Source organism: Meleagris gallopavo, chromosome 1 (assembly GCF_000146605.3).
Source record: "Meleagris gallopavo isolate NT-WF06-2002-E0010 breed Aviagen turkey brand Nicholas breeding stock chromosome 1, Turkey_5.1, whole genome shotgun sequence".
NCBI lineage: Eukaryota > Metazoa > Chordata > Aves > Galliformes > Phasianidae > Meleagris > Meleagris gallopavo.
This window is the reverse complement of record NC_015011.2, coordinates 25,655,979-25,667,582: the sequence shown is the minus strand read 5'-3', so window position 1 is coordinate 25,667,582 and position 11,604 is coordinate 25,655,979. Positions and strand designations below refer to the sequence as shown.

At 38.0% G+C, this 11,604-nt stretch overlaps 1 protein-coding gene across 1 annotated transcript in view; it reads right to left on the bottom strand.

Moving 5' to 3' along the window:
- Window positions 1-3,240: 3,240 nt before the first annotated feature.
- Window positions 3,241-11,604, bottom strand: part of PPP1R3A (protein phosphatase 1 regulatory subunit 3A) — a 21,656-nt gene continuing 13,292 nt past the window's right edge. Inside the window, exons 2-4 of the mRNA XM_010706790.3 lie at window positions 10,663-10,721; window positions 10,418-10,554; window positions 3,241-8,200 (exon numbers count right to left, since the gene is read on the bottom strand). Coding sequence (XP_010705092.1) covers window positions 5,681-8,200; window positions 10,418-10,554; window positions 10,663-10,721 — 2,716 coding nt within the window. The 3' untranslated portion in view covers window positions 3,241-5,680. The remainder of the gene's footprint in view (window positions 8,201-10,417; window positions 10,555-10,662; window positions 10,722-11,604) is intronic.

The following is an 11,604-nucleotide window of genomic DNA, read 5'->3' as shown; positions in this document are numbered from 1 at the left end:
TTGCTCTCAAACAGTGCTCTCAGAAGAACTGCAAGTTCATTTCCTTGGTCCAGTCTGTGTAACTCAACTGAGCAATCCTGACCATATTTAATCAAGAGGGGCCTGACCATAGAGTGCAAGTACAAGACCAAGCTCTTCAAAGAGTACAGTGGGTTTAGGCATTGGTGATGTTATCCCTTTACCTATAATACCTTCATGGCTAGAACTACAGCCCAGTGTTGATTCACAAGACAGTGGTGTAGGCCAGGAAGATAGATTTTATAAACTAAGGAAAAAGGTGACTTGATTGAGGAGATATGAAAATCCCCATGTCAGTACTGTACTTGATCTGATTAGAATTTCACACAAAAATGTTCAGACTGGTCTTGGAGTAGGTACTGTATCCAAGTGTTTCTACCTAGACCAATGTTCCAGTGCATGCTTTAAGAGGTTAGACTTTTCTTTTCTCCAGTCCCAAAACTCTGAGATAGTTTTCTGCAGTGTTCTGCTTATGAAAGTAGCAGCTTAGTTAGATACTTCACTGCACAAGAGGGCTGCAGGACATGAAATCTGATCTGATAAAAATATTTCCCTGCAACCCAGCGTAAGTATCTAATCACTCTGACATGGCAAGGGTATAAGACCCAACTCTGCCATCAGGGTTTCCCATTAAATAACTTTGGCTGCTTCCTATTCAACACAATGTCTATTTTGATTCTCATTCATGGATCTGATGACTAGAGAGCTTATGTGCTTAATTCAGCTGTGTAGATGCCACTCAGGTAACAAAAAAAAAAACCAATACAGACACGGAACAATATTATATTAACCTTCTTTTACAGATTTAGTTAAGATTCTGCATGCCTTGTTTCTCATTTTCAATATTACATGGACTTTTGGAAGCCTGCAGTTTATTTCTGCAGCCTATCTAGTGTCACAACAAAAGTCACTGATGGATAAGGAAAAGAAAGCAATTAACAACATCAAATATTTTGGGAACTAATGATGTAGTTTGTTCTCAATATCTCCTAGCAAGGTATCTGGATAAAGACCTTCTTCCCACTCCTCTCCCTGCTGCCCCAGATTTCTATGTAAGTTCAATAGATTGTAAATGTTGTAATATGAAAATTAATTTGTTACATGTATAGTTCAGATAATAGTGATGGGACATTCCTCTCATGGTATGGGAAACAGTTACCTCGTATACCTGTAGCAATGCAAGAAAGCCTTTTTCCATTATATATTATTTTTAATCTCTGTATTGTGTAAGAGTTGAACCTTTTGTGGCCATGGGCCTGTCATGTGGGATTATATCTTCTTTCTGTAGAGAAGTCTGAAGAAATAACTAAAAACTAGTAGAAATAAAACTACTAATTATATTCCTAAGGCCTAATAGGCAGCAAAACATCAACACATCATTTCTTCCTTGAAATAAGTAAGAGTTGAATATTTTGAGAATGTTATGAAGGTGTTGTTTTCATACTACAAACAAAAGTAAGAGGATTTTAAAATGATACCTTATCAAATGATAAGTAAAAAAGATAAAATTACTTGCTCTGCTGTTTTAAATACATAAGAACTTAAAAGTTCAGGCACCTGTATTCAGAGATCAGTCTAGAGTCCTGTTTTGCAATCATAAAGTATGATATGATGACTAAATATCTTAAATATAGAACATAAAAATCCTATTTCAAATCTGAGAAATGCTAACAATAAACCACTTGTATGTAGGTGAAATATGCTTATTCTAACATTCAAGTATTTACCTTGAATTCCAATTCTGAATGACTGTATGTGTTAAAATGGCAGACTGGAATAAAGATATTTTGAGCTAAGTTTTATAGAAATTGGAGTAACTCAAAATTTAGCAACTGGTTTAAATATATTACGATACACTGTAGAATCCCACTAATTTTTAAAGAATGACTGTACTAATAGATCCTTTCTATTTATGCAGTCCATAATGGCTCCTGGGTTCTCCATTACATTTTTATGCTGTTCTCCAGAGACAGATTCAATCCAATTACTTTTATCCACCCATAATCCTGGGCATATTGATTATCCCTGTACCCTTTTATTGCTGTCCAATCAGTTGAGATGAATCTTTAACAACCAAACATTTTGGGTTGAAGTAAATGAGAGAAGCCACTTTCAGTTTGCACATTCCAAAGAACCAGAACAGAAAGGTTCCCATAGCTCCAGGGTATCCTGGCTCCCAGGTCAAACAAGCAAAGAGCACAAATTTTCCTAATGTATGTACTCTTTGGATTTCCCAAGATTCAATCAAAAGCCACAAGCAGACTTGTCCACTTCCACAATGGCAGGTCTGACTAGCTCTGCTTCCAATAAGGCTTGTGTTCAGGGTGTTCAGTTATTTAGCTCTGTCAGATATTTAAGCATTTGGACTGGATCTGATTTAGATTTCTCTAAAAATCAGATCTCATATATAGGACCACAGGTCTGAGAGAAGAAAACACTTTGGATTTGGGCTGCAAATAAAAAAGTCTCTGGCCTTAAATGGAGAGTTGAGCAGCAAAAATTTTGAACAGTGAGCCACTCTCAGTTAACTCAGTTGAAAAAATGAGAGCCCATCTATGCATTCAGGTACTTCAAAGACCTGAGAACCAGATTCCTTCTGAAAACAATAGTAGTCTGATTGTCAAAGTACATCCTACTGGATGGAATGCCCAAGTTTAGTAAAGCTGAAGATATTCAAACATGAATTTGAATCCCACAGTTTAGTAGACAGCGCATTTTCCTAAAAGGGCGAAAACCTGAGATTTGATCCTCACTCAGAGTTTTCTGCATTTTTCTTTAAAAAGGTATAATTTAAATTACAATAAGAAAGTTTTTCACCAGGGAATTCTATCTAAACTTTTTTTTTCCTGGTCAGATTATTTTAACTACTACAGTACGATGTGTCTTGTGTTCTTGTTCTCTCTGGCCATGAGGCCAGAGTAAACAGTAACAATTTCATCAAGATAGGTGGAGAGTGCTTTCTTCACCCTTTTTAGCTCTCTTACTGAAGACCTTTATCCTGTCAGAATATGTAGATGCAACTTGAGAGCCCCCACTGTATCAGGAAGTGAACTATGAGGGTTGCTCTGAAAGAAATGCCCCCTAATTTGTTATGTTGCCTCATAATATCAGAGGCAGATGTTGGTGGAACAGCAGTAGAGGTTGCACCTTCCTGCCAATACACCTTTATATTTTGTTGCTGTGTGACAGATGGCAGCAGAGCCGCAGTCTGACAGAATGGTGTCTGACATGGAAGTGCGTATGAAGCAAAGGTGTGCTACTGAACTCTTCCATGTGGAAAAAATGGCATCCATTGACATTTATCGATGCTTTTTGAACATTTCTGGAAACTGAACAATGGATGTGAGCACATTGAGGTTGTGGGTGATAAGTTGCAGCAGTGGTGAAAGCAACAGTGGGTCACCTCCACTGGTACAGATTTTTATCAGCATGGCATGCAGGCTCTTGTTCATTGCTGGTGAAAATGCATAGTGGTGCTGACTTTGTGGAAAAATAGTATTCTGTAGCTAAGAACTTGTTCTATTGAACAGTGTTATTGTGCTCTTTGTATACCCACTGTAGTTTTCATGGAAATATGTAGGAGGCATTACTTTGGAGAGACCTACGTAATACTGGAGTTCTCTAAACCAGAGAGGCTTAAATGTTGAACCACTTAGACCAGGGATCTGTCAAATTGCAGAGGGCAAACTGCCAACAGTAAAGGAATGTCATGTTCTTTTAAGAAAGTGCCTATATGTGGTATAAAAAGGCTAGGTTCTTTCAGTGTTTGTGGTCTCCAGGTAAAGAAGAGTTTCAGATCATTATATACTCAGGAGTTGGAACCTGATGATCCTTGAGGTCCCTTCCAACTCAGGACATTCTATGATTTTGGAATTACATAGACTCAGCCTCAATCTTGATTTTATTATAAACCTAAACTTTGTATTAGACCTAGCTCCTAATGCCTATTGAATTAATTTATTATCTCAATGAACATTTAGCTCCTAAGTACCTTTGAAGATCAAGAACAGTATTACAGCTTTCTGTGTCCCTCCTAAGTACCTCCAGCCCATCACTAAAACTCATTTATGGATGCTGTCAAAAGTTGTCAGGGTATACAGCTGTCAGCGTCCTCATCAGCAACAGATCCCCCGTGTTTGCTCACTCCCACTGAGTGCACAATTCCCACAGAGCTCCAAAATTAAACCCCTTTGGAGAACAAGAATGTCAAAGTACTCCTTGTAGCAGAGTCTCCTAGCACCCTGAAACATATAACTAATAAATGGTTTAAAACCATTTATTTCAGAGCTAAGCTAACAACCAGATGATTAGACTATTATGGAGCTTCAGCCATATCTTGCAAACAAACCTTTCACAATCAGCAATACTGAGCTGAGGAGAGGGAAATAAATGTAGCTTAAAATACTTTTCCTTCTTAAATTCTAGGGTCTAGTAACATTATGTCACCTTGGTGCTTCTTTTAGTATACTGCCTATGATGGCATTTGTGGCCATCATCTGGAAAATGGCTGTACTGCAACGTAATCTATTCATGTCTTTTTTTCTTGGACAAACTTTGGACATGACCCTCTGTGACAGATCAGGACCGCTGTAGCAGTGGAGCCTCCAGCATGCCTGCTCTGCAGAATGCCTGCTGCACTAGGTCTCTGTGGGCTCCTCTTAGGGCATACAATAGGCTTTTCTGCCCCACCAGCCCTCTGTTTTCTATTGGTGTATGATTAGCACTAGGTAACAAGCCATAGAAAAAAGTAATAAGCCTAATTCAGACATGCTCAACACAGTCATAGCACTCCTTTGTAAAATTTATTTAATGCTTTTTAGATATGCTTAAGCAACACTGGTGGAAAAAAAAAAATGCAATTCAAAGCGTTTGCCTGGGATAACACTCAGTTCAATGAAATTCTCAATCATGTTACATAATCTTCATTTACAAATAAAACAAAAATGTTTGTGGAAGTGCATGAACAGCCTGTGGCTGTGGGCTTCTATCTCTTCAGCCACAGGGTGGAAACAGCATGTCTGTTCATCTACACAGCTACATCCAAAAAGCTATATGATGCAACTGGAGTCTAACCTTACATTTTTTAAACAGGTGTATCACTGTAGCATTAAGTCAAAACAATGAAATAAAAATCTGGGACAAAACAATTAACCTATCATCAGATGTCATATTTCTTAGAGTGTTGACTAATTACACTAGCAGATTATCAACTGCAGTATCAGTACCAAAATACTGAGTTAGTTATTACACCTTTCCCTGTGTTTTTATGTACTACACAAAATATTAAAAAAAAAAACTCTGAAAAATATGAAGCTTTACTGCAAAAGAAATTAATGCAACAAAATGGTGTTTTTAAGTGTTAAAGAGATATGAAGCATTGCCTCTTCATATGTGCTAAAGAGCAACAGCTGTATTTCATTTTAACTTGACGTGCTTCAGATCTCATATTCATATAGGTATTTAATGATCCAAACGTGATGGTCCTATAGTATAATTACGTATATGAAGGCTCAACTTCATATGTAATCTTTTTAAAAAGATGCTTCAGTAGAAACCTTGCTTTGGTTCTAACAATGAATAATCTCTTTAACAGTGGAAATGCTTTGGAGGGGTTGGAGACTATTGACCATAGATCTTGAGCACGGTTGATAATCAAACAATGTTATTCCTTCTTGATAGACTCTTTGCTTCTTCTTCCTTCCCAGTAGAGCCAGTACAGGGAGAACAGGTAGAGTGCAAGACAAACCATCAAATCATAGTGGTAAAGTGTTGCAGCAAACACAAGAAAGAAGAAGAAACAAAAGATTTTGCAACCAATCTCTTTTAAACCTGGAGTCTCACTAGACAGCATCTGTTCTTCACTACTCTGGTCAGACATATCTGCAGAATGAGAAATGTTCTGTTTTTCATTCTGCGAGTCATCAAGCCAATTTAGTGTTTTCCCCTCAGTTATTAAATGGTGAGAATCAGAGCCTCTCCCAGCAACTTCTTTGGTAGCCTTACTAATTGAAATTTCTGGCCTCAGTGACTTCTCTTGCTTGAACTCTGTTTGATGGAAACATTGACCTATATTGCTTCCTCTTCCTTCTCTAGCAACAGTTGTGTCTGAAGTGGAAGGTACTTCTTTTCTTTCAGCTTCAGGAAAGAGACATTTATTAATATGTTTCATTTCATTTGGCAGACTTAAATCATATCCTGACTCGGTAACAACCTTTTCAATGACTTTGAATTCAGAGTGAATATATGGATGGTCCATGTCTGCTGGATAAGATGACAGTGGAGGGCTTTTATAGTGGTAACTGGGCACAGTGTTTGTACCAGAAGTTGGTGTTTTTGTTTGAGCTTTGACATGCAAATAGGAAGGCGTTCCAAGGTAGCTCTCTTCGCTATACAGCTCTGCCAATTCCTCACTGTAGCGATGTTTCTGGGCACCCTGGGAATATTTAGATACTTCTTCTGAATGTAAGCCCTGCCCCAAGCCTTCTTTCTTTCCTGCAGAAGAAGCCTTCGCAGCTCCTTCTGCAGGCAGAATATCTCCAATGTCTGGTTTTGCTTTGGCACATTTTTCCTTGCTATTGCATACAGACATCGTTTCTCCTTGCAGTGTTTCATGTACACGTGCATTATAAATATCTAAAACTGATTCCTTTTCAAATTCAGTGTCATATAATACACCCACTGTGTTGAGTTGACAAAGAGCATAATGTGAACCATCATTTCTCCCTTCATGTGTATCAAACGCTGTTTCCTCTTCCTCTGTGGGCCTGTCACTTAGTGCAATCTCTTGAGGTAGCTTAGCAATTACTGCTTTTTCACTGGCAGACATTTTTTCTGGAGCACTTTCTGATGTTGTTTTAATTATATAAGCTGTACCTGCCTCTGCTTTCCCTTTAATACCGTGCTCAGAGACAGGAGACTTTTCACAGCTCTCTGCCTCTTGGCAGGTAGATAACTCTTTGGTACATGAACTCTGAGCCCCTGCATCACTCCCTGCTGCCCACCGCACCCCACTATCTGCTCGTTTCCATGCCTGTCCAGTGGCGTTTTCTTCTCTTTCTGTCCCTGTCAGTCCTCCTTTATTTCCATTCTCTGTCTTTCCTCTGTCTTTTAACCTCGTGAATCCTCTGTGTTCCTGAGCATCTTCAGCTCTGCTTTCATTCTCTGGCAAGTAAGCCCCAGGTCCTGCTTGTGCAGGCCTGGCTCTGTACTTGTTGTCTTCATCTGGCAGGAACGATGCGCTGAAGGCATGTTTTCTGTGAGACTTGAAAGGCTTGGGTGCTTCTTCCTCTCCAATTAGTGCTAAATCTGCTATTTCAATGACTCTTTTCTCCTTCTCTGTATCAGTGTTATAATTCTTTTCTGACAATTCACAGACTCCTTTTTTGTGTGCATATTGGCTTTTTGTGGAATCTGTTGAGACATCAGGGTATGCAAAAGTGTCGGTATGTAAATCTCCTTTTAAATGTGCCTGAACTTTGCTTTCAGTCATCTCAATTTTTCCTTCGTTTTTGTCAGCAGCTGGTGACAATGAATCCAGAGTTTGGTGAGATATTTTCGGCACTTGGTGCTCTGGAGCTGGATTAGCATTGCCATCCAGCGTTCCTGTTATGCATGGTTTTAATTGCAGGGATTCATCATGCACTGAAGAAATGGCTGCTGCTCTCATTTCACAGGCCTCTTTCGAGGTATCATCCTCACTGATGAATAACCTCTCCATCATCTTACTTCCTGAGGCACTATCTGCTTCACCTCCTGTAATATCTGTGTGGCTCTCTCCTTGTCGGCTTGAGACAGTAGCCGCAATATTGATAGCCTCATTCTGCTTTGTTCCAGGAAAGTATTTTGCCGATGAAAGGGTTTCACTGATACCAGTAGAATCCCAAGACTGTTTGCTGCTGTTTGCTGAGCCAGCAGAGACTTCCTTTTCTGATGGGTGACTATTATAACCTCCTATGGAATACTTAGCATTACCTTTTAATTCTTCTCCTATCACTTGTGAAGTATTTTCAGATAAGGAACTGATAGGCACTGGGTGCCTCAGCAAGTCACTGCTTCTTTCTACATGGGTTAGATTTTTCTCCAGTCTTACAGTTTCACTTGGAAAATTAACTGGTTCTGTTGTGTCTAAATTCCTTTCATCTCTGGAAGAGGTACCTTTAGCTCCTGTGAAGTGCTGATTTAGCTGAAACAATAGAATAGAAAAGAATGATCAAAAAAGGCTTTACAAAAAATGTGCCAAATGAATGAGGCAGGATTTTGCTATGGAAAGTTTTGTTTTCGGTAACAAAGCTTTTATGGAAACGTGTTCCGAACCATTTGCAAAATTTGCATTGTGTGTATTTTTTAACATAGGTAATGAGCTTTATGGTGGCGTTGAAAGGAGCAGGAAATAAAATAGAATTCAGAACCCTCTCTCTTTATTCATGAGTTCAGTAAGCTGCTAGTGCATTTTATACAAATTAAATCTGAAGAGAATATTCCCTTAAAGGGAGGCTAATTCATTCTCTGCACATTCGGTTCTAGGTTTGGAGAGAGAGAGGCATTGGGGAGAGGGAGGATTGGCACTTAAATGAGGGCAGTGATACAGTACATCAAAGCCTGGTAATGTACAGCATTGTCCAGTAAAACAAAGACACATTTCACACTGACAAATACTGTAAGGATTATCTTTGCTTCATTTCTCCCAGGGACCATTTTACAGGCTTCAAACCAGACTGATTTTAGACAATCTAGTAAGACATGAGTTGGAAATGAGATTAGTGAAGTAAAAGGCCAGAAACTAATCACTCTCCCTCCTAGCTCCCATATATCATATTGTATTATTCAGCTATGGCTGCTTGTCATTGCACTCTCTTTTCACTTTAGCATAGTCACACTGATAGCACTAGCTGATCAATTAGAGGCTAGCTTCTTGGGCACCCCTTTATGCATTTGCACTTGCTGTAGAAAACCCCGTTACAGTTTCTCTTATTAATATGTTTTCTGCAAAGCCTCTGCAAACTATTAATAGTAAAACGTCACTCAAAGAAAAGTGAGGGAGCTAATGTCTCTGCAAATTCTGTTTTAATGACCCTCTGCCAACCAGTGCTCAAGTGTATTTGAGTTCTTCGGTGATGCCAACTGTCAGGATTTAACAGTGAGATGCCTGTGTTTTTTCCCCTCCTCATAACTGACATTTGCATGATCTCAATAATTATATGCAAATCTTACGATTTCCCCTTCTTCTCACATAAGGCTCATGTTACTTGTCAACTGCACAGCTGTCTTGTGAGCCAATGCCTGTGCGTTTCAAAGATTTGGTTGTATTTCCATCTATTATAAGCCTTCATTGTTTAATTCATTAAAGAGCGCATAGTGCAAATTAACATCTAAATTATAGCTCCCCCTTCATTTATTGTACAGACAATCCTGGCAATTGATAAACAAACGGTTATATTTGATCCTGCTTTTTGTAACAGAGTGGACTGAGAACAACAAGGGATTTGGAGGTCCTCCTTTTTTATGTTTCATCATAAAAGAAAAAAAAAGAGAGAGACAGGTTGACTTTCAGGCAGTGAAATATCCCACAATAGGCAACAATTTTGAACTTTTTTGGAGAAAAGGCAAGAAAAAAATATATTCAAATAAGAGAAATTTATTCTCTCTCTATTAATAAAGAAAAAAAAATGGTTCTCATCTTCCTCTCCTGATTCAGCATTCACATTTTCACAGGTGATAGCTGTTATAATCTATGATTACAAGTCTATGCACTAAAATGATTGTGAGCTGAGAACAAACACTGAGAATAATAAATTGCTGTATGTGTCTCATTTATTGCCATTTTTTCTTTCATACTGAAAAATGTAAGCAAAACCACACACGTGCACACATACAAACCCAAATAGATTGAATGTTCACTCAATGTAAAATTTATTATAACAGATTTGGTACCAAATGCTGATATAGAAAGATGTGCTATATAAATATATGTATTTTGTTCATATAGCACGTTACATAGTTATGCCTTGAAAACAACTAAAAGCAAACAGTACCATAAATAAAAGAATTATATCAGATATAAAGCATTTCTACAAGAATGTACCCATCCCAGAGACTAGGATGAGAGATCTTTGAAATATTAGTCTTCTAATTCCTTCAAACCGTCACTTAGAGCCTCTGGTAAAGAGGTAAAAGGGAGAAGTCATTAATTTAAGACCAGAAAAAGTTGATGCACTATGCTGAAATCAAAGCACCTTCTATTGTCGAATCAGTTAGAAATTCAATGAAAGTACAGACCAAGGCTTTACATTTGTAAATTAGTACATCAGTCAGCTCTGTTAAAAGGGGGCATTTCACCAGCTTTGAAGCGTAAATGGATTCATATCATTTAATACTGTAGATATAATTGTATAACACTTACCAGCAACTCTAATTCTTTTTCATCATCTTCGTGATCACCCTGGTTGTATTCTGCATTTTTATCTTTTATATTTTCATTAGCTGGTGCACTCTCTTTGTCTTCTGCTTGTGAACAAACAATCTCTGGGATGTTTGCATCTGAAGAGTTAACAAAAACACGCTTGAATAATTTCCATGGGATTATTTGTTACACTTCTTTAATTAACATGAACGCTAAGAAAGAACTAATTAAACCAGGTGTAGTACCTGAAGTCCTTGAATTATTCCATATGTCACCATCTGATGTTGCCAATATTTCTTCTTTGCTGTTAAACAAAAAGAAACTTTCTGTGTTATTCTGCAGAAAAATAGTGTTCTAATTGCTCTTAGACTCAGCTAGAAAGACAGCTGGTTAATTACACAAAATTTTGAATGCTTTTTGAAAGTCTGAAGATAACAGCCTTATCAAAAGTAGTTTCTTTGATTGACCTGATATTAACTTTTGGACAAAGAAGGAATTGGCCAAGAAAATGAAAATGTGTTGACCTTCAAATTACATTACAAAGCTGATGGGTTTTCCCAGGCCTTTTCTGAGAAAGTAGCACAAAGGTAATTAGATGGGTTATTGACAGGCAAGAGTAACTTTGGGGTCAGACAACAATCTGCAAAGATGTATGTTCACAGGAGACTGGAACTCTCACTTGTTTATATTTTTCAAATATTTGTGTACAGAGCTTGCTGGAAAAAGGCATATTTGTAACCTGAAACAAATCAAAAGATTATCTCTGCGTGCATACAGTATAGATCCTGTTGCTAAGCTGTGGATGGCTGATAGGAATGAATTCTGCTTCCCTGAAGCCAAGGCACTTTTTTCTTGTGCTGTTGTGAAAACAAAGGTCAGATCCAACACAACAAACACCTACAGAGAGATGCTGAGCACCTGCTGTCCTCATCAGTACCAATGCAAAATGATAGCAGTTGGAATTGTCTGCTCATAGGGATGCAACATTTAGTAAAAAGGAAAAAAAATGTAAAAATGTGAATTATTATGTCACTCCCAATGCTTTCACTATGAGATGGATCTTTTTTTTTTCTGTAGGTTTTTAATTTACACATTTTTCAGCCAGGTGTCCACCTGTATTACTGAAAGTTAGTTTCTAATTTCCAAATATTAATCTTTTCCCCCTCCTATATTGTTCTAGGGTGGTT